Raw genomic sequence first — 24,984 nt, forward strand, 5'->3', positions numbered from 1 at the left:
ACAGTCATAGCTTGATATCCAGTTGTTCTAATACCATGTGAAACACAAGAGTTTTGAAGAGATTTGTATATTCTCATAGACATGAGTATGTGCATAAGATGTAGAAACCCATATATGTGATTCCTCACAAAGAGAAATAGAATAAACTAAAGTGCCAAGACTTCCACTATGCATAACATAAAGATATTAAAAAAAAGAAATACATCAGCTTCCTTGAAAGCGTATGCATTGTTATGGATCAAGACACGTTTCCACATATAGGCCTTAATAGTTAACCTGTAATTGCATGTACAAGTCATGATAGTGATGGTTTGAAAATTTGGAATGCTGTTTGAACAAGTTGTTGTTTATGGACTATTAACATTGACCCATCCTTCTTGCTCAGTTTCTGTGGATCAGCAGTTCCTTTTATGATGCAAGTGTTCCCTGCTGTAAAAAGTAAAATTTATGGTGTTACACTGAACTGTTACTGTTTACTTCGTGATTTATGTAATGAAATATGCGGAAATACAAAACAAAGCCCTCTAAGGGCTTATATGATCATAAATACAAAGTGCACATCACAAGTCCAACTAAAGGACAATCCAAGAGCACTAAGTGCATACAAGACATAAAGAAATTAAAAGAACACAAGAATATAAAAAATATACATTTTATTGAGCATGAATGCTTAAAAGAAGTATTAGGAAATGAAAGAGGATAAAAACCCTTATTTATACACATGAGACCTCAATAGAAGTGTTAGACTGTTCCAACAACTCTATTGACTAGACAACTCTATGTTGACTGGTCAAAAAAGAACCCAACAACTATATTTGGTATTTGACTAAATAGTTCCTATAAAAACAGAAAATGACCAAAAAAAAGAATAAAGTAAAGTACTAATGTGCTCCTAATTGGCACAACCTATTACAAGGACTGAAATAGCCAAAATACTTCTAATGGGTATTTACTTATTACATTATTATAAATAAAATATATATACATACATATATATATATATATACATACATATATATATATACATACATATATATATACATATATATATATAATCTGAACCAAAAATATATATCTATGAAAATACACACACACACACATATATATATATTATACACACACACACATGTACAACTTAACACTCTCCGTCAAACTTATGGTGTGATATACTGAAAGTTTGAAAATATAAAAAAATCAATGGGAAAGATCAAAGTCTTCAAGTGTCTTCATTGGAAGTCTCACTCTTTACAAATACAAGTCTTTGAATATCTTCATTGGTGATCTTCCCCAAACGCTTTCATCGGCTATCTCCATCTTCATGATATGATGCATTAAGGATATTTTTTCTCAATCCATCACATCTTTAAGAACCTGCAGAGAGAACAAAACAAATGTTCCAACTACACAAAGAAAAGTATCCTAACCCAATAGTTATAAAGTTTTTAAAACAAATATATTTTTGAACAAGAAAAACATTAGATGATCATTAAGAAAGATAAGAGGAGCATACCTCAAGGATAAATTTTTATGAAATCAAATCATAAACCCGAAATCAACATATTTTTTTCAAGAAAAACATAAATATTGATTATAAAAGAATTTGATCACTAAGGGACATTATAAAAAAGAGATAAACAATTATGCATAAATAATATCCCAAGGATTTTTAGAAAAGCATTTCAAATGAAATAACATCATCACCGACAACATGCTCATGAAATATAACAATTCAAAAAAGCCCTCAATAAAAGAGAAGATAATTAAATTCATGCATACAACAATATGAATAAGATAATTAATAAGAAACACATATATATCCAATATGTAATTAAAGCATATTTAATGCACATAATAATGAAAGAGTGCAATATCACAAATCACAACCCATTAGGATTCATTCACACAACCTAGAATGGGATTAAGCACAAAGGACAAAACATTGATCTTAAAATATATATATTATTAATAAAATGCACATAAGATGCATAAAATTTTATCAATAAACATTTTTTCATATAATTTAAAAAAAATTAGAAATTTTATGGAGAGATTTTAAAAATCTCACACAACAAAAGGAATGATATTTGCAAATCTCAACAACACTTCGACCACTACAAGCAATCACCTCACTAAACCTCCAAACCTCAAAAATCAAGTGTATCAGCTGACTAGAACAAGAGTATAATCACAATGCTACTAATGGGCTAAAACACACACAAAAGGTGTAAATAACCAACATCTCTTGTCTATATAAAATGGCACTTAAACAACTGTATCAGTTATAAACTCTCTTGGGCATTGTATTGACTTTTATTGTCCAGATTCCTCATATCGGCTGATGCACTTGAGCTATCTTAAATAATTAGCACAAAACAACAATTCCTCTCTTACTCCATCTCACACTCTCAAGCAATAATCACCTCATACATGCCTGCAACACATGTTTCCAAACAAACATATATGCCCTTCCTGCTTCCCCTTTCAATCTCTAGTGACATTAAATCACCTCATTGATTCTCATGGCACAAGTTTCAAAAAAAGATCCTCTCTTCCCCTTCTATCTCCAGTATTGATCAGTCATTACCTCATCCATGTCCATGACACAAATTTGGGACAAATATATCCTTCTCCCTTTCCCTTGTAGTTGTAAGCACTGATGACAAGAAAGTTTTGAAACAGATGTATCCTTCCTCCTTGCCTTCTTCTCTGCACTAATCATCTATTGACACATCCACACCCAAGGCATGAACTTCAAAGCAGATACACTTTTGACCCTTCCTCTTTTGCTCCAGCATCAATTGATCATTTACCACATCTGCATCAACAAGACACATGATTTCAATCAGATAAACCATTTCCCTCTCCCTTCGACTTCCCAACATCGATCAACCATTACTTCATCCATGTCCACGGGAGAAATTTAAAAACAAATAGATCTTTCGTGCTTCCCCTTTTGCCCTCCAGCATCAATTGACAAATTACCTTATCCGTGCCCATGGTGCAAGCTTCCTTCTTACTTATGGTACTAGGCATGTAGTTCGACTGGGGAGTTATTGCTCAGTAGGCGACTTACCTCCCAGAAAGAGTGTCAAGCCCAAGATGACATAATCACAATGCCACTAATGGGCTAAAAAACACACAAAAAGTGTGAATAATTGACATCTCTTGTTTACATAAAATGACACTTAAACAAGTGTAGCCGCTACTAGAACAAAAACATAATCACAATGCAACATATGGGCAAAACAAACACACAAAAAGTGTGAATAACCAATGGGTGCATATTACTCACCACATTTGAAAAACATCTCTTGTTTACATAAAATGACACTTAAATAAGAGACATAACAAGAGAAAACACGAGTTACGAGAGCTTGTAATGAAAATAAACTAATGCCATCAACAAGAATAAAAATAACGATTTTAACAATCTTTCTTATCTCCATGATTCCAAAAACATAACTACCATCATAGGAAAATCAAACATCCAAATATTATAACAACGACCACAAAAACAAATGAGTAGTAAAAACACTCATAAAAACCGATGCCAATCACCTGCCAGTTAGATACATACATATACTTGTGAAAGTATCTTCAACAAGATACTATGATTAAGACCCAATGTTCTTGATGAAAGACAAGTGAACACATGCACAATAAGAACACTTGTGCACAAAAGCACAACTCAATCAATCTCACAAATGCACTTAAGGAATGAAAAAAGCTTTATTGAACACTTGGGCGGGGTTCCACTTCTAGTCGTTGGAGCCCCTCCAACAGTCACAACTGTGACTGTTGGAGGGGCCCAACGACTAGATGTTGGGCCCCTCAAGGCACACACTAACCTAGGTTTACAAAAAAGAAAATAAGAAATAAAAGAAAAATAAAAGGAAATTACAATATATCCAAAAAATGGATATGCGCAAAATGACTAAACTACCCCTCCAACTATTACGAGAAATAAATATATATTATATATATATACGTAGGTAGATATATGTACATATGTATAAAATATATATGTGCATGTATCTTCCTTTCTCTCTCTATATATATATATAATTACATTGATTCGGTATTACAATTTAACACCCCCCCTCAAACTTAGGGCATGATGACCTAAAGTTTGTCAAGAAGGAAGTTGAACCGCGGAGAACACAATGTTTTAGTGAAGAAATCTGCCAACTGATATTCTGAAGTTACATATGGAAGATCTATGACTCCTTTCAGATAGGCTTCTCGAACATAGTGACAGTCCATCTCAATGTGTTTAGTCCGCTCATGAAACGTATGATTTTTGGCAATATAGATTGCATTCTTGTTATCACAGCATAGCTTGGTGGGCCCTTCTACATTAATCCCCATGTCTTGTAATAGCTGATGAATCCATACAATATCCATGGTAGTAGTTGCCATGACTTGATATTTAACTTCAGTTGAGGAAATAGACATTTTTTGATGCTTCTTACATCTCCATGAAATTAGCGAGTCTCCTAAAAACACACAAAAACCAGTAGTGGAGTAACGGTTATTTGGGTCACCTCCCCAATCAGAGTCAGTATAAGCAATTAATTTTAATTCAGAAGAAGATAAGAATACTCCCTTATTTAGTGTACCCTTTATGTATCTTGTGATCAGCAAGATGACACTCATGTGAACCGATGTTGGTGCATGTTGGAACTAACTTGCAGTATTAACTGCATGAGAGATATCTGGTCTAGTAATACTCAAATACATCAATGATCTCACAAGCTGCCTGTAGGGGGTGCGATTTGAAAGAGGAACATCATCATCAATCTTCATTTTGGCTCCTACTATAGCAGGAGTTTCACAAACCTTATCATCCGTAATACCTGACCTGTCAATAATCCCAGAGGCAAACTTAGTTTGAGATAAAAATACCCTCTATGAGAGTATGCTACTTCAATACCTAAAAAATAAGTTAGAAATCCCAAATCAGACATTTCAAATCTATCTTTTAAGATTGATTTTATGCTTCTAACACCTTTAGTATCACTTCCGGTTATTAGCATATCATCCACATACAAGAGAAGAATAACAATCTCTGCATTGGTTTTTCTAATGAATAAAGCAGTGTCAGTGAAACAGGATGAAAAACCATTTTCTAACATTACCGAATTAAATCTATCATACCAAGCCTTGAGAGCTTGCTTTAAACCATAAAGTGCTTTTTGAAGACGAAACACTTTTCTTTGGGGAGTTTTCATTCCTGGCGGAGCATCCATGTATACCTCTTCATTTAAATCACCATTTAGAAGGCGTTTTTAACATCCATTTGATAAATGTTCCATTTGTTAATTGAGGCAACAGTGATGAGGCATCCAGACTATGACCATGCGGGCCACAGGAGCAAACGTTTCTTCATAGTCAATCCCATATTCTTGACTATATCCCTTTGCAACTAACTGAGCTTTATATCTCTCAAGAGATTCATCACTCTTAGTTTTCACCTTGAATACCCATCTACACCCTATTGTTTTCTTACCCTTTTTGAAATTCCCAAGTTTTTTCCCTGTTGAGAGCTGAAAGCTCACATTCCATTGCTTTTAATCATTCATCATTCTTTTTGGCTTCGAAGTTTCTGGGTTCTACATAAGAGTGAATGACGCTAAGGTAGGCTCTATGTTTAGGTGTAAAAGAGTCATAAAAGATGAACCTAGAAGGCAACTTTCTACTTCTCTCGGTTCTCTATAGGTTTTCATCATTTATTGAATTGGAGCTACTAGGTTCACTGTATTTTTCAATTGCACTCCTAAAATTGTTTTTATTTCTATGGGTATATGTTATAGGATGTCTCGATGCCTCTTCATCACTATGTTGGAAGATAGGTGGATGAGAGAAAATATTTTCTTTCTTCTTTATCATTAGCATCATTATGAGTGAGTTCATCATCACTATCATCATCTTGTGATAACAACTCAAATAAAAAGGCGTAATCCATGTTTTCTTTATAAGGTTCACTTTTCTCAAAACCGTTAACATTTTTCAGAAAACTCACATTTCTGAAAACATATAACTTATCATTCTTGACATCATAACACCAAAACCCTTTTTGGGTTTCAGAATATCCAAGAAAGGCACATGCAATGGCTTTCGGTGAAAGCTTGTCGTTCTTGTCAGTAAGAACAAAACATTTGCAACCGAAAATTCTCAACCGACTATAGTCGGGTTCTTTGGTATACAACATTTCAAAGGGTGAGATATTGTTCAAATTTTTAGAAGGTAACCGATTTATCAGATAGACAGATGCTAAGGCAGCTTCGGCCCAAAAACCTTTTGAAATGTTTTAAGAAATAAGTAGAGTTCAAGTTGTCTCTATTATGTGTCTATGCTTTCTTTCGGCTAAATCCATTTTGTTGAGGGGTCTTCGGGCAAGATCTTTGGTGGAGAATACCATGACTTTCAAGATAATTTTTGAATTCACTTGAAAGGTATTCTCCACCAGAGTTGGTTCTAAAAATTTTTAGGTTTCTATTAAATTATTTTTTAATCATCATATGATAGGTTTTAAAAGTAAAAAAAACTTCATGTTTGTGCTTAAGAAAAAATATCCAACAATATCTCGTGTAGTCGTAAAAAAAATGACATAATATGCAAAACCCCCTTTTGATAAAATAGGTGCCGGTCCCCGTACATCAGAATGGACAATTTCAAAAGGTCTTGTTGTAAACATAGATCTTTGACAAAAAGGTAATTTTTTCATTTTCCCAAGAATACAATCATTACAAGTGAAATCACTTTTACATAGATTTTTAACAAAAGGTAAATGGGAAATTTTTACACCATTTGGATGTCTAAGTCTTTTATGCCATACATTAATATCCTTTTGTTGGGCAACATTACAAAACTGGTTCTTTGGAATTTGAAGGGAATCGACATAGTATAGATCGCCTTTCCTAGAGCCTTTCTCAATCAACCTCTCGGATCGGCGATCCTGTATCCAACATTTGTTAGAAGAAAATTTTATATCACACCCATGATTCGAGAGTTAAGAAACCGAAAGCAAATTTAAGTTTAATTTGGGTATAAATCTAATTTTTGGAATAAAGAACCCTTGTTTTTTAAAATTTTCAATTACTTTTACTTCAAGAGATGTTCCATCCGCAGTTGACACAAAGGATGGAGAAAGACTGTTTGAGTATTAAAAAAAAAAACTAATACTTGGAGATATGTGAAATGAAGCACCCGAATCTAAAAGCTACAAGGTCTTATCGAGAGGAGGAGATGTTGACATAGCGGCTCCGGAAATAGCCTCCTTGAGAAGAGGTTGAAGTGCATCCACAATTTGTTGAAGTGAGAGAGTTTCATTTGAAGATGACAAACACTCTTCCTTTTGAGGTTGGGATGTGGTAGCCATAGCTAGAAACTTCTTCCACTTTGGGCAAATCGGCTTGATGTGCCCCGGTTCCTTACAAAAGTGACACACGAGCTTGCAATAATTCCTCTTTCCACCTTGACCACTTGAACTTTGGTTTTGATTCTTGAAGTGGGAAGGCTTGTAGGTCCTTAAGTTGCTCCCTCGTCTTGAGACGACATTAATACCTTCATTTTCTTCATTATTGGAAGGTGTTGCTAGAACACTTGGGTTATTCTTGCTTATACCCATACAAATCTCTTCCCCACTTAGTTTAGTAATTATATCTTCAAGAAAGGGAGAAGTGAAAGCGGATAGAAGAGAAAACCGAATTTGTTCGAATTTGGGCCTAAGCCCATTCAAAAAATTAAAAAAAACGATCTTTTTCTAATTGTTTATGCCTAAGCTTAATAGCCTCTGCGCTCCATTTGGGCTCAAGCATGGCAAGCTCATCTCAAATGGAAGACAACTCCGGGAAATACTCTCTAATAGTCATTTCGTTTTGTTGAAGGGTCAAGGCCCTTTTTTGAAGGTAATATTTGTGAGACAAATCCCTTGAAGTGTACATTTTTTCAAGGTATTCCCACGCTTGAGAGGCTTTCTTGAACTTTATAATGTTGGCATTAATTCTTGTCTCAACGGATGAGAAAATCCATGAGAGGATTTTTAAGTTCCTCATCTCCCATTCTTCATGCTTCTTACTATAGTCTTCAAGCGCCTTGGTTTTTTCTTCTCCTTCAAGGATTTTTATTTCTCCTCTCTCCATCAAAGTGATTTTAGGTTCCAGTTCCGGAATTGAGCCTTGGACATAACCCCGAAGCTCTTTTCCTTTAATATGAGTCTTCATGTTTGCGGCCCATACGTGATAATTGGAGCCATTAAGTTTGAAACTGAGAGAGAAATGAGAGTCTTTTTCACCTATTAGAGAGGAGAAATAAGGGAAAAAATTACGTACCACAAGTGCGTTTTAGATTTTTATTGATAGAAGAGGCTTTTAAAATATTGGTTGAATAAGACAATCCACGCCAATCGCCAACAATTTGTGGGTACGTTTTTTGAGGCACCGAAAAAGTGAGAGTCCACTCGATCTTCTTTCTCTAACCTTGTTTTGATACCATGTGAAAGTATCTTTAACAAGATACTATGATCAAGACCCAATGTTTTTTATGAAAGACAAGTCCACACATGCACAATAAGAACACTTGTGTACAAAGGCACAACCCAATCAATCTCACAAATGCACTTAAGGAATGAAAAAAGCTTTATTGAACACTTGGGCTTTGACCCAAAGCCATGAATTAAAATACAAGGGGAGGACCCCCATTTATATAGAGGTGGAGACCTTGGAGGGGTTCAACTTCTAGTCGTTGGAGTCCCTCCAACGGTCACAAATGTGACCGTTGGAGGGGCCCAATGACTAGATGTTGGCCCCCCTAAGGTACACACTAACCTAGGTTTACAAAAAAGAAAATAAGAAATAAAAGAAAAATAAAAGGAAATTACAACATATCCAAAAAATGAATATGTGCAAAATGACTAAACTACCCCTCCGACTATTACGATAAATAAATATATATTTTATATATATACGTAGATAGATATATGTACATATATATGAAATATATATGTGCATGTATCTTCCTATATATATAAAATATATATACAATTACATTGATTCGGTATTACAATTTAACAATACTGACAAGATGATATGAAGTGCACACACAACTCACCCCAACGACTAACTCGGATTTCCAACAACAATGAGTTCAGAAGCCAATCAACTATCAATCAGACCCAAAGCAAATGACATGTCACTCATAATTCCTGGGAATCTAGACTGATAAGATGACGTGAGGTGCACACATAACTCACTTTAATGGCTAACCCTGACTCCACAACATCGAGGTGCAAAAGAAATAAATGAGTGATACGATAGACTTATAAAATCAAAGGTCAATCAATTGTCAGTCAGAACCAAATCATTTGGCAATCTATAATGACAAGAAGATAGAGGTGCACACATAAGTCACCTCAAGAACTAACTTTGGTCTTACAACATAGAAGTGCATACAACTCACCTCGATAAGGCGAAACAAATAATTCTGGATGTATCAAAAGAAGAGTGATGGACTTATAAAGCCAAATCATACAAACCTTCAAAGATACATTCCAAGGAACACAAACTGATAATACAAAAGATTTCAAGTCAAAGAAATCCTCAAGTAATGCAATTATAGAGCCTTTAATAACAAACCAAAATGTTCACCATATTTAAGTGGATAAACAAAAAAAATGTTCTCTAAGGAACATTCTCAGAAAACCCACAAAGGGCTATATAAGAAGTCTCATAATATAAAAAATAATATTTTATTGAATATCATAAATATGCAATAAAAACATAACACTTAAAACTCATGTGAGGTATTATGATGCAAATAAGTTTTAGTAAAAACATGTAATCATACGACAAGATAAAATGTTCACTAATGAGAGTCTTCAATTATGAAGAAGCATGTCATTCAATAATGAACAATTACTAAAGTGAACCACGAGGGAAACACTTATAACACCCACAAAGAGCAAACACAAAGAAGGTTCTCATAATTCTCAAATTAATATTTTATTAAAACTAAATATGCAAAAAAGCTTAATATTTAAATCCCATGCAAAACATACAAGATAATGTTTATTAAAGAGCCATGAGACTAAGAAAATAACACAATCACAAGGACCAACAAGAGAAACACCCAATAACATAACTATTTTTAATAATTTTTAAAAAGAAATATATGTAAATTGTAAAAGGCATTTATAAAAGTGAATGGTTTCCATAAAAAATCATGCTCAATACCTTATGCACAAATAGATATTCTCATTCATTATGTAAGACAATCACAAGTGCACAAGTATCATATATCAATATAAAAATTATTTATTCAAAATTAAAAAATAGCAAGGTATCCATGATCACTAAGATCCTAACCACATATAATTTTTAATACTTCATAAAATATTTTATGTTTCATATAAAAATATATCAAAGAGAAAAGAAAAAAAATTCAAACACAAGTTAAGCAAAATCTCATAAAATCATGCTTTTGAATGACACACAAAACCATTTTAAAATAAATATTTCAAATTATTTTAAAAATATTTGACAATTTTTCAAAAAAAACAAACAAAGCTCAATACAACAATAAATAAGAACATGATTTGACATTTATCTCCATGAAATGTTTGAATAAAGCATCTAAATGCCAACTATACATGCTAAAAAATTACTCGATTATATACATACATTTTAAATAAAGCAAGTTCAAAAAATCTAAGATTCAAACTAAATCTTATGGAAGCGTACATATATATCATTTCACAAGATAAAATAAATATTATAAACCTTATAAAACATTTAATAAAAATAAAACCAACAATAATTTGAAAAGCATTTAGAGATTTTAGTTTTTAACAAAAATAACAAATAACTTTTCAAAGAGAAGAAAAAATTAGTGTTTTCTCATGCATAATGCATGAGATAGATAACTCAAATAACACTAAAGGTTTAATATATATACCGGGTCAAGATTTTTCTTGAATCCAAGCCACACAACGATCACAAATCCTTCACGAAGCACGAACTCGAACCAAAGAATCTCAAAACTCAAAAAAAAGCAAAATACCAAGAAAGATTTCTTGGCTCTGATACCATGTAATGAAATATGTGGAAATACAAAACAAAGGCCTCTAAGGGCTTATATGATTACAAATACAAAGTGCACATGCACATACACAAGTCCAACTAAGGGACAATCCAAGAATTCTGAGGCACTACACAAGCACTAAGTGCATACTTGACATAAAGAAATTAAAAGAACACAAGAATATAAAAAATATACATTTTATTGAGCATGAATGCTTAAGAAAAGTATTAGGAAATGAAAGAGGATGAAAGTCCATATTTATACACATACAAGAGAGAGAAACCTTAATAGAGTTGTTGGATTGTTCCAACAGCTCTATTTGGTATTTGACCAAATAGTCCCTATAAATACAGAAAATGACAAAAAAAAAGAATAAAGTAAAAGTACTAATGTGCCCCTAATTGATGCAGCCTATTGCAAGGACTGAAATGACCATAATACCCCTAATGGGTATTTACTTATTACATCATTATAAATAATATATATATATATGTATGTATGTATGTATGTACAATATAAACCAAAAATGTATATGTATGAAAATACATGTACAACTTAACAATTTATTCAATACGTCTCCCTGTGTGGTGTAATCGAGGATCTCAGATTGCAATAGGAATCAGTGGTCTTTTTGAGAATTGATATCTCTCATATGTAATGGCAGTTCAGTTGTCACTACTGGTCTAGTTATGTTTGTTATGCTGGTTCATTTTATTCATGTATTGGTTGGCCTGAATTTCATAAAGTGACATCTGAAGAACCTTGCCTCAATGCAATGCAATCCATGAAATTTTGCTTCTCATAATGACTAAGATTTTTTTTTATCCTTGTTCTTCAGTATAATTACATATATTTTTGAAATTCTGATATTGCATGATATATCTAGTTTCTAAAAAGATGACTTCCTTTGCTGTTACAGTTCAGTAATAGGAAGTTAGAAACCCACCGTAGACTGACTGATGTAAGATAAGCATTCTGCAGTTCTCATTGATTTGGACCTGCAAACATGTGGATCAAAGGTTCCTCTTGTTTGCATACCTTTGATAAGTGTATGTTCAGTTCTTCAAAAATTTATCTTCTAATTGTATATGTAAAACTTCAGCTTTTTATGTGCATTCTGTCCAGGTTCTTAAAGAGGGCCAGATTATTCAGGCAGGGAAGTATGACGACCTTCTACAAGATGGAACTGATTTTGATGCCTTAGTTTCTGCACACCATGAAGCAATTGAATCTCTAGATATTCCAGAATCTGCTGGAACTGAACCTGTTGAAACAGCACAGGATAAGGATCCAGTTAACCGAGATTGTCAGTCTACACCAAGCAATATTGATTCTTTACAAAGACAAAATCCAGAGAATGACCTTTCTGATAATAAAGCGATCAAGGAAAAGAAGAAGGCAAAACGTATGAGGAAGAAGCAGCTTGTTCAGGAAGAGGAAAGAGAGAGAGGAAGAGTTAGCCTAAAAGTGTACTTGTCATATATGGCTGCAGCGTATAAAGGTGCATTGATACCTTTGATCATTCTTGCCCAAACCGTGTTTCAAGTGCTCCAAATTGCAAGCAATTGGTGGATGGCCTGGGCAAATCCACAAACAGTGGGAGATAAGCCCAAGACAAGCAGCACCATTCTCCTTGTTGTCTACATGGCCCTTGCTTTTGGAAGTTCCTTCTTTGTATTTTTAAGAGCTGTGCTCGTAGCTACCTTTGGTCTTGCTTCTGCACAGAAGTTGTTTTCAAAAATGCTTATGAGTATCTTCCGAGCACCAATGTCTTTCTTTGATTCCACTCCAGCTGGACGGATCTTGAATCGTGTAAGTTGTCTGCTTTCATTTCTAGTGCAAGAAATTCTCTTAGCATTTAAAAGATATCAGATTTGATGATTTAATGTTCTTTTTTCATCACAACTCTCATAATTAAGTTATACATAAATTGTCAGGTATCCGTGGACCAAAGTGTTGTCGATCTGGACATTCCTTTCAGGCTTGGTGGCTTTGCATCCACTACAATACAGCTTCTTGGCATAGTTGGTGTCATGTCCAAAGTAACTTGGCAAGTCCTGCTTCTGTTTATCCCAATGGCAATAGCTTGCTTATGGATGCAGGTATTCAGTCTTTTGCTTGCATCTTCAGAATTTATGTAAGCTAAATGTATATTAGGTAAGTGTGTATGTAAATAATACAACATCTAAATGTATATTAGATATATAATACATCTATCCATTTGTACTGGAGAGAGAGAGAGAGAGAGAGAGAGAGAGAGAGAGAGAGAGAGAGAGAGAGAGAGAGATTTAGTAACACGTAAAATATATTGTGTTGTATCAACTGACTAAGCATCAAAACAAAAAAAAATGTGTTGATTTAGTTTCTGCAAAATTATTGCCTTTATTTTTTCTTTTCTTTTTTATGAAAAAGGAAACCCTCACCAAGAACCGGATCAATTCCCTTTACCTTTTCAGAAGTTCCTTTGTGGTGTCAAGTGTTCTTGGAAATTTCGTGGTAACTTAATGTCACAGGTTTTAAAAAAGAATAGAACTTGTTCTCTTGGGAAGATTTTGAAGAAATTTTATTTATTTTTATGCCACCAAACAGTGTTGAGATAGTCCTATGATTCTATTATATAGTGATGATGTTGTAATAAATTTGTATATTGTTTTTGGAAATATTGACAACATTTACCATATGCTGGAGTAGCACCAAATGTTAGTAATTTAGTAAGTCTATTCAAGAAAATAAACTTGTAAAAGCATGTCCAGTTTGCTTCTATGGAGATGACTGCATGTCGGTGTCGTTCATGGTCTCTTCACAGGTCAATAAACAGAGACTATCCACAAATACTTTCAGTTATTGGAAATGAATTGTAGCAGAAAACACTTCTAGATTTTGGAAATGGTGATGCATGTCTATGTATGCCTGTGTTCATGGCTTCATGTTCTTGTTTGTATGTGCTTGCAAGTGAATCACATTTCCATATTTCATTTTTCGAGCTGTCGTTGCAGAGACTACAAATGGGCATTTGTTGCATTTTCAGATATGTTTTTAAGATATATCCTAATTCCATATCCTTTCTGCCTTTTGTGCAGAAATACTACATGGCTTCTTCAAGAGAATTAGTTCGTCTTGTTAGCATTCAGAAATCGCCTGTCATCCATCTCTTTGCAGAGTCTATTTCTGGAGCTGCTACCATTAGAGGATTTGGGCAAGAAAAACGGTTCATGAAGAGGAACTTGTACTTGCTTGATTGTTTTGCTCGACCATTTTTTTGCAGCCTTGCTGCCATAGAATGGCTTTGCTTGCGCATGGAGATGCTATCAACTTTTGTATTTGCATTTTGCATGGCTCTACTTGTAAGCTTCCCACACGGAAGTATCGACCCAAGTAAGAGTTTCTTTCAGCATAATGCTTTTACTAGGATGTATTTGTAAAAGTATCTCCAACAAGATACTAAGATCAAGACCTTAATATTCTTGATAATACACTCTGCACACATGCACAATAAGAACGCTTTAGAACACTTGTGCACAAAAGCACAACTCACAAAATCTCACAAATGCACAACGGCTTAAAAATATTGGAATCACTTTATTGAACCCTTGGGCTTTGACTCAAAGCCATAAGAATACAAGAGGGGGAATCCCCTATTTATAAGAAAGCAAAGGAGCCACATAGGGAGCTCCCAAGAGAGTCATTGGGAGCCCCCAACGACTCTTTGGGGAGCCTCCCTATGTGGCACAAAATACAAAAAAGAAAAAAGGAAAAAATAAAAGGGAAAAAATAAAATAAAAAGAAAGGTTACAAGCATATTCCAAAATAGAATATGCGTAAAACAGGAATTTACAAAAATACCCTTTTCGGGTGGATAAGAATATATATATATATATATATATATATATATATATATATATATATATATATATATATATATATATATATATATATATATATATATATATGAGATTACAAATATCGATACATAATTTAACACCCCCCCTCAAACTTAGGGCATGATGACCGAAAGTTTGTCAAGGAGAAAGTTGAATCTTGGAGCACATAAGGCTTTGGTGAAAAAATCTGCCAACTGATATTCTGAAGTAACATAAGGTAGATCAATGACTCCTTTCAAGTAAGCTTCACGAACATAGTGACAGTCCATTTCAATATGCTTAGTCCGCTCGTGGAACGTATGATTTTTGGCAATGTAAATTGCACTCTTGTTATCACAGCATAACTTAGTAGACTCTTCAATAGTGATCCCCTTGTCTTCAGGCAGTTGGTGAATCCATACAATTTCCATGGTAATAGTTGTCATGGCACGATATTCAGCTTCAGTCGAAGATAGAGAAACTTTTTATTGCTTCTTACCTCTCCACGAGATCAGTGAATCACTTAAGAACACGTGACGATTATTTGGGTCACCTCCCCAATCAGAGTCAGTATAAGCAATTAATTTTAACTCAGAAGAGGATGACAGAAAAACTCTCTTATTTAGAGTACCCTTTAGGTATCTTACAACTTGTAAGACGACACTCATGTGAACAGAAGTTGGTGCATGTTGAAACTGACTTGCCGTATGAATTGTATATGAGATATCTGGTCTGGTAATACTCAGGTACATCAACGATCCTACAAGCTGTCTGTAAGGGGTTAGGATCAGAGAGAGGAACACCATCATCAATTTTCATTTTAGCTCCTACTATAGCAGGAGTTTCACAAACCTTAGAAATCTCAAGTCAGACATTTCAAACGTATCATTTAAAATTGATTTTATGCATGTCATCCACATATAGAAGTAAAATAACAATCTCTGCATTGGATTTTCTAACAAACAAAACAGTATCAGTAAAACAGGATGAAAATCCATTTTCTATTATTACGGAATTAAACCTATCATACCAAGCCTTGGGAGCTTGTTTCAGACCATAAAGTGTTTTACGAAGGCGAAACATCTTTCCTTTAGCAGACTCCATTCCAGGAGGAGCATCTATATACACTTCTTCATTTAGATCTCCGTTTAGAAATGCATTCTTAACATCCATTTGATAGATGTTTCATTTGTTGATTGAGGCAACAGTTATAAGACATCGGACAATGACCATTCGAGCTATCGGGGCAAAGGTCTCTTCACAATCAATCTCATATTCTTGACTATATCTTTTTGCCACCAAACGGGCTTTGTATCTCTCGAGGGTCCCATCACTCTTAGTCTTAACCTTAAATACCCATCTACACCCTATTGCTTTCTTACCTTTAGGAAGGTCTTGAAATACCCATGTCTTGGCTCTTCTCAGAGCTTCGAGTTCATTATCCATTGCGGCTACCCATTCAGGACATTTCCGTGCTTCCTCGAAGTTTCTAGATTCTATGTAAGAATGAATGACGCTTAAACAAACTCTATGTTTAGGTGAAAAAGACTCATATGAGATGAACCTAGAAGGGGGTTTTCTATGTCTTTCGATCCTACGAAGGTTTTCCTCACTTTGAGGAGCAGTCCTACCATCATCATATCTTTCAAGGGTACTTCGGAAAGTATTTCTATCTCTATGAGTATAGGTTATGGGATCTCTATGCAGTTCCTCATTGACATGTTGATGAAATGAAGAGGACACAGAACTGGTTTCATTATCATTTGAGTCATTCTGATTTGACTCATCATCACTAGTTTCATCACCTTCAGTTAAAAGATCAAATAGAAAATAATAGTCTACATTCTTGTCATTAGATTCAAGTTTTTCAAAACCACTGAGATTTTCCAAAAAACTTACATTTCTGAAAACATATAGTTTATCATTTTTAATATCATAACACCGAAAACCCTTTTGAGTTTCAGAATAACCAAGAAAGGCACAAGGAGCCTTGGGGGAGAGTTTATCTTTTTTGTCAGTAAGGACAAAACATTTACATCCAAAAACTCGTAACCTGCTATAATCAGGTTCTTTTTCATACAATCGTTCAAATGGGGAAACCTTGTTCAAATTTTTTTATGGGAGTCTATTTATGAGATAGACCGAAGTAAGGGCTGCCTCAGCCTAGAGTCTTTTCAGAATATTCTGAGAGATGAGCAAGGTTCTAGCTGTTTCAATGATATACCTATGTTTTCGTTCAGCCAACCCATTTTGTTGTGGGGTTTTTAGACAAGATTTTTGATGGAGAATATCATAACTTTCAAGCTAACTTTTGAATTCATTTGAAAGATATTCGCCACCGGAGTCTGTTCTAAGAATTTTTAAACTTCCATTGAATTGATTTAAAATCATCATATGCAATGTTTTAAAAATTGAAAAAACTTCATGTTTATGTTTAAGAAAATATATCCAACAAAATCTAGTGAAATTGTCCACAAAAATAACATAGTATGAGAAACCTTCTTTAGATATCACAGGAGTCGGACCCCATACATCGGAGTGAACAATTTCAAAAGATTTTGTTGTAAACATGGATATTTGAGTAAACGGTAGACTTTTCATTTTCCCAAGAATACATTCATTACATACAAAATTCTCATTACAAAGATGCTTAATAAAAGGCAAATAAGAGATTTTAACAATGTTGGGATGCCACAGTCTCTTATGCCATACATGAATATCTTTATTTTGAGCAACAATACAAAACTGGTTCTTGGGGATTTGGAGAAAATCAACATAGTAGAGGTCTCTTCTCCTAGAGCCTTCCCCAATCAACTTCCCGGACTGGCGATCCTGTATCCAACATTTATTAGAAGAGAATTTTATATCGCAACCATAGTCCGAGAGTTGAGAGACCGAAAGTAGGTTTAAGTTTAGTTTTGGTATAAGACGAATTTTTGGAATAAAGAAGTCTTGTTTTTTAAAATTGTTCATTCCTTTAATTTCAAGAGGTGTTCCATCCGCCGTTGAGACAAAAGATGAAATAAATTTTTTAGAAAAATCGGAAAGAGAATAAGCACTTGGAGTCATGTGAAAAGATGCATCAGAATCTAGGAGCCAAGATGTCTTACCGAGAGATGAGGAGTATGACATAGCGGCTCCGAAAATGCCTTCGTTGAGAAGAGGTTGTAGAGCATCCACAATTTGTTGAAGGGAAAGAGGCCCATTTGATGAAGATGGTCGTTCCTCTGGTTGGGATGCCATAGCCGCAACAAGGATTTTCTTTTATTTGGGGCAAATGGGTTTGATATGCCCAAGTTCTTTACAAAAATGGCAAGTTAATTTGCTATAGTCTCTTTTGCCATATCGATCATTTCCTCCTTGTCCTTGATTTTTAAAATGAGGAGGTTTGTATGCCTTCATATTGTTCCCGGGTCTTGACACGGCATTAACCCCTTCACAATCATCTTGAGAAAAAGATGTAGCAAGGATGCTAGGATTATTCTTACTAATCCCCATACGGGTCTCCTCACCACTAAGCTTAGTGATTACATCTTCAATAGAGGGAGATGTGAAGGCGGATAGAAGAGAGGACCAAATTTGTTCAAATTCGGGTCTAAGTCCATTTAGAAAATTGAAGAATCGATCTTTCTCTAGTTGTTTGTGTCTTAACTCAATTGCTTCTCCGCTCCATTTTGGTTCGAGCATAGCAAGATCATCCCAAATAGACGATAGTTTAGCAAAATATTCCCGAATAGACAAATCGTTTTGTTGAAGGGTCAATGCCTTCTTTTGGAGGTAATACTTGTGTGATAAGTCCCTTGAAATATACATTTTTTCAAGGTACAACCAAGCTTCAGAGGCCTTTTTGAACTTAATGATGTTGGCATTGATCTTGGTTTCTACGGGCGAAAAAATTCAAGACACGATCTTGAAGTTCTTCATCTCCCACTCATCATGCTTTTTTGAATAATCTTTTATAGCTTTTTGTCTACCTTCTCCTTCAAGAATTTTAATATCCCCTTTTTCAATGATTGTAAGTTCGGGTTCCGGTATTGAACCTTGAACGTACCCCCAAAGGCCCTTTTCTTTGATATGGGCTTCTATATTGCCGGCCCAAACATGATAGTTTGAACCACTAAGTTTAAAACCAAAGGAGAAGTGGGAGTCTTTTTCACCCATTAGAGAGGGTAGAAGATAAAAAATAACACGTACCTCAAAAGATTTTCAAGTCTTTCTTGATAAAAGAGGCTTCTAAAATATTGCCCGAAGAAGATGATCCACTTCAAACTCCAATAGCTTGAAGGCACGTTTTTCGAGGCACTTCAAAAATGAAGAGATGCACGATTCTCCTTCTTCAACGAGGCTTTGATACCATGTAAAAGTATCTCCAACAAGATACTAAGATCAAGACCTTAATATTCTTGATAATAAACTCGACACACATGCACAATAAGAACACTTGTGGACAAAAGCACAACTCACAAAATCTCACAAATGTACAACGGCATAAAAATATTGGAATCACTTTATTGAGCACTTGGGCTTTGACTCAAAGCCATAAGAATACAAGAGGGGGAATCCCCTATTTATAAGAAACCAAAGGAGCCACATAGGGGGATCCCAAGAGAGTCGTTGGGAGCCCCCAACGACTCTTTGGGGGGCCTCCCTATGTGGCACAAAATACAAAAAACAAAAAAGAAAAAAGGAAAAAATAAAAGGGAAAAAATAAAAAAAAGAAAGGTTACAAGCATATTCCAAAATGGAATATGCGTAAAACAGGAATTTACAGAAATACCCTTTTCAAGTGGATAAGAAAATATATATATGAGATTACAAATATCGATACATAATTTAACAGTATTATTATCTTCTTTGCAAAATGTTTCTCTCTCCTGTTCTCTTACTAAAAGAAAGTACTTTTTGTGCCCCCTTCTCACAGTAATCTTGGTACCTCATAGTTGCAATATTTGATTATATTAAAATATTACTACATTATTCTGAACTAAGGTTTTACCAGTTCACTCCATGCTCCTGTTCAAAATTTTAAACTTTTAGCTGTTATTATTTGATTATTTTGAATATTCTTACATGATTATAATTTAAGAATTTGCTTAAAATCATAGCAAATAAAGCTAAAAGTATTACTTATCAAGAGCAGTTACCGCCTCCTAATCAAAAGCTGCATATTGAAATTTGTTAGTGTTCCTGCTTGCTTTTTATGTGTTCAGGCATGGCCGGACTTGCAGTTACATATGGTCTTAATATGAATGCACGTTTGTCAAGATGGATTTTGAGCTTCTGTAAATTGGAAAATAAGATTATTTCTATTGAAAGGATTCATCAGTATTGCCAAATTCCATCTGAAGCACCACCTGTTATTGAGGATTCTCGGCCTCCATCCTGCTGGCCAGACAAGGGAATGACTGAGCTTATTGATCTCAAGGTATTTAGATCAAACATTTATATTCTTTCTTATACAGCCTTGATCTTTCATATATGGTTTAAGCCTTTGAGGCGTTCCATATTTTTATTTTGGATATTGATAGTATTAGATTGGAAGCACATGATCCATATTACTTTCTAGTGTATCTTGTAAAGTACTGGGAACTTAAAAGTCTCTGCATTATTGGCAAGAAAACCATTCAGGTTCCATGGAGAAAGCCCAAGAAGGCTATCATTTGTTGCATCTATGACCATGAGCTATGAGCAAGGCATGAAGATCTATTAGGAAATTGGATCCACCTTGTAACTCTCGCTGGCATTTGCCGCATTTCACTGGGTGGTTTATTCATGATAGACATGGCTAGCTGCACTTTTTTTTTCATGGACGGGGAAACCACCCTCGGGATTAGAGACCCAGTCACGCTGGCTAATCCTGTTGTACTTACTGTCTCTATCCCGTTGCCCCCAGGGAGTCTCCAAGCTTTAGCTGAGCAAGGGCTTATCCCTTGCCCTCATTAATGCACGGGGGCTGATGCTCATGGGAATGAAACCCTAACTAAGGTTGCAAACGGGTCGGGTTCAGGAAAGCATTTTTGCAAATTTTGGCCTTCTAGACCCGAACCGACCTGACTCCCAATGTATTTTAGGATCCAAAACCCAACCACTTTGCATCCCTAACCGTGACCACCCGCCTAGTGGCGAAGTCCCCCTCCACGGTGCAAAACCCCTTGGGGCTTTTATTAGCTTCACTTGGCTTCTCTTTTCTTGCCCCACCTTTTGGAACAAGATTGTAAAAAGCATATCATAAGGCTCAAAATAAATTATGTATTGTATCCTATGTCACACGGACTCGGCTAAAGGGTTGCCGCACCCGCGTCGACACGCACGGACTCGGGTGCGGCTTTGGACTCGGCCCGGACTCGGTCAACGCCGAGTCGGACTCGGTCAACGAGTCTGGGCCGAGTCCGTCCACATTTTGGACTCGGTCAACTTTGACCGAGTCCAAAATTGTCCATTTCGAGTTTTAAATTTTGTTTTGGATCCGGGTCGGGTCGGGTCCAAACCCGACCCAGATCCAAATTTTTTTTGGCAGCCGAACCCTAAAAGGGGTTTATCGACAGGGAGAGGGGCTTACCCTCTCGATTTTGCCTCTCCCCCTCAGCCCCTGCAGCTTTCTCCTGCAACCACGCCGGCGATCCGAACTCCGGCGACAGGCAGCCACCGTCTCCCCCTCCGTCAGGTATGTCGACCCTCCTGCACCCTCTGCTCATAGCCTCCCTCCTTGCACCCTTTGCACGCAGAAGAGGGGCTCGCCCCCCTCCCTGCACCCTCTGCTCGTAGGGGAGGGGCTCGGCCCCCCTCCCTGCACCCTCTGCTCGCAGGGGAGGGGCTCGGCCCCTCCCTGCACCCTCTGCTCGCAGGGGAGGGGCTCGGCCCCCCTCCCTGCACCCTTTGCACGCAGAAGAGGGGCTCGGCCCCCCTCCCTGCACCCTCTGCTCGCAGGGGAGGGGCTCGGCCCCCCTCCCTACACCCTCGGCTCGCAGGGGAGGGGCTCGGCCCCTCCCTGCACCCTCTGCTCGCAGAGGAGGGGCTCGGCCCCCCTCCCTGCACCCTCTGCTCGCAGAAGAGGGGCTCGGCCCCCCTCCCTGCACCCTCTGCTCGCAGGGGAGGGGCTCGGCCTCCCTCCCTGCACCCTCGGTTCGCAGGGGAGGGGCTCGGCCCCCCTCCCTGCACCCTCTGCTCGCAGAGGAGGGGCTTGGCCCCCCTCCCTGCACCCTCTTTATGTGTTAATTTATTGTTATATATATAATTATAATATTTAAAATATATATATTTATAATATATATTTTTTAATATATATATATATATATATATAGCCGAGTCCCCGTGTCCAAATTTTTTGGAATTGCACCGCACCCGTGTCGCACCCGCACCCGCACCCGCACCCGCACCCATGTGACATAGATTGTATCGTATCATACCGTAAAACATTGTAGATAAAAAACAAAACAAAAAACCAAAAAATCAGGAAAATAAAAAAAATATCATAACACAAGAAACAATGATGAATTATATAAGATAAAATTATAATATTACACATCAAAATATTTATATGCTATGAATGGCATGCCTAAGACATCGAACATTAAATAATCAAGATAATATGATATGAATAACATGCATATATCACAAGAAAAATGCAAACTATAACATAATATGCATATTAAACAACAAAATTAAGCTAACAAGTCACAAGATTCATAATAGTGCATGTTTATATAAACAAAAACAATATCATAAAATGTTTTTCAATATCTACAAATTCTACATAACCAAGTTTTTTCAAAATTTAAACAAAAATTAACTAGTTAATGTCAATCATGATCATGATCATCATCTTTTTTTGCAAGAAATCTCCCCCAAATCACTCTCAAGCTCTTTGTGAATGAGCATAAAATGGCCCAAAGGGGCCTTATATTTTTCAACAAAATAATCAAAACAAGTGCAACTTAAACTGCACTTATCGTGTATCGTAATATATGATCTATATTAGAGTCTATCGTAAGATACATCTGATACAGGTATTCTACACACTCGTGTCGAGATACGGTTGTATAATCTCATCTATGATCATGGATGTTGAACAATATGAAAATAGACCATGTGCTCATATTTGGTGACCTTAAGCTAAGTTAACATGGACGACTTCCTACTTAGAAAGAGAGATAGGGGTTGTTGCATCGATTGTAAGGTTATACCGGGAGAAAGTGTAGCTACACAAGATAGAGTCTTAATTTTAGATCTTAGAATTAGATAATGCCGCAAAAGGGATAGACATAGGATAGATCCTAGAATTAAGTGGTGGGCACTGAAAGGATCTAAACAAGGAATGTTTGTAGAGCAGGTAGTTAAGGAAGCTGATTGGTGTCTCGAGGAGGATTCAGAATCAATGTAGAATAAGATAGCGGGTGGCATAAGAAAGGTGGCTAAGGAGGTATTGGGTGAGTCTAAAGGCGGTGCACCGCTAGGTAAAGATACATCATGGTGGAACGAGGATGTCAAATTAGCTATTAAGGTTAAAAGAGAGTGTTATAAAAATCTAAGAGTCGTGATAATGAGAATTTGGAAAAGTATATGATAGCAAAGAAGGAAGCTAAAAAAGTAGTTCGAAACGCGAGGGATAAGGTATATAAGAAGGTTTATGACAAGTTGGATACCAAAGAGGGCGAGAAGGATATTTATAGGCTTGCAAAGATGAGAGATAGGAAATCGAGGAATCTGGGTATGGTTAGATGTATCAAAGATGAAACACAAAGGGTTTTAGTCAAAGATGAGGAGATTAAGGAGAGATGGAAAGATTATTTTGATAAGCTATTTAATGGAAGTGATGCTTAGGATCTTGGAGACTTCTCCATTCCTTTTCATGAGATGAATCGTGACTTCATGCGCAAGATTCAAAAGAAAGAAATTGCAGAGGCTTTAAAGAAAATGAAATAAAAAAGGGCAGTTGGCCCAGATGGTATACCTATCGAGGCTTGGAAATGCTTGAGAGAGAAAGATTTAGAATGGTTGACAAATCTTTTTAACAAGATTTGGCGGACAAATAAAATGCCTAATGAGTGGAGGAAGAGTACTTTGGTGCCTCTATATAAGAATAAGGGTGATATACAAGATTGCACAAACTATCGTGGTATAAAACTCATGAGTCATACTATGAAACTTTGGGAGAGGGTGATTGAGTCTAGGTTGAGGAAGGTTGTAATGATATTGGCGAATCAATTTGGTTTTATGCCTGGAAGATCAACTATGGAAGCTATACATCTTCTTAGACAACTTATTGAGAGATATAGAGAGAGGAACAAAAATTTGCATATGGTTTTTATTGATTTGGAGAAGGCATACGATAGAGTACCTAAGGATGTTTTCTGGTGGACAATGATGAAGAAAGGTGTTTCTCTCAAGTACATTAGTATAATTAAAGATATGTATGAAGGAGTAGTAACTAATGTCCGCACTTGTGAAGGGGTGACAACCAATTTTCCTATAACGGTTGGGTTACATCAAGGATCTGCTTTAAGCCCTTTCCTATTTGCTATAGTGATGGATGAGCTTACGGGATCAATTCAAGAAAATGTGCTATGGTGTATGTTGTTTGTTGATGATATTGTTTTGATTGATGAGTCTAGAGCTGGGGTTAATGCTAAGTTAGAATTATGGAGACAAACATTGGAAGCTTGAGGTTTTAAGTTGAGTAAGAGTAAGACATAATATATGGAATGTCGGTTTAGTAAGCAACGAAGTAGTGATGGGAGTGTAGTGAAGCTTGGTGAGCAAGAAATACCGGTAGATGATTGTTTCAAATATTTGGGATCTATCATTCAAAAGTATGGAGAAATTGATGGAGATGTAAATCATAGGATAAAGGTTGGGTGGATGAAATGGAAAAGTGCAACTGAAGTGTTGTGCGATCGTAGAATGCCATTGCGGTTGAAGGGAAAGTTTTATAGGACGACTATTAGGCCTGCTTTACTATATGGTACGGAATGTTGGGCTGCCAAGAGACATCATATTCAAAAAATGAGTGTAGCTGAGATGCGTATGCTTAGATGGATGTGTGGAA

At 36.0% G+C, this 24,984-nt stretch overlaps 1 protein-coding gene across 1 annotated transcript in view; it reads left to right on the plus strand.

Annotated features, from left to right (window-relative positions):
• Positions 1 to 24,984, plus strand: part of LOC149821829 (ABC transporter C family member 5-like) — a 33,427-nt gene that overhangs the window by 3,254 nt on the left and 5,189 nt on the right. Inside the window, exons 4-7 of the mRNA XM_089981447.1 lie at positions 12,205 to 12,891; positions 13,017 to 13,181; positions 14,160 to 14,454; positions 20,150 to 20,364. Coding sequence (XP_089837573.1) covers positions 12,205 to 12,891; positions 13,017 to 13,181; positions 14,160 to 14,454; positions 20,150 to 20,364 — 1,362 coding nt within the window. The remainder of the gene's footprint in view (positions 1 to 12,204; positions 12,892 to 13,016; positions 13,182 to 14,159; positions 14,455 to 20,149; positions 20,365 to 24,984) is intronic.

The sequence above is a fragment of the Nuphar pumila genome, chromosome 11 (genome assembly GCF_984573655.1).
Source record: "Nuphar pumila chromosome 11, dmNupPumi1.hap1.1, whole genome shotgun sequence".
NCBI classification, from domain to species: Eukaryota; Viridiplantae; Streptophyta; class Magnoliopsida; order Nymphaeales; family Nymphaeaceae; genus Nuphar; species Nuphar pumila.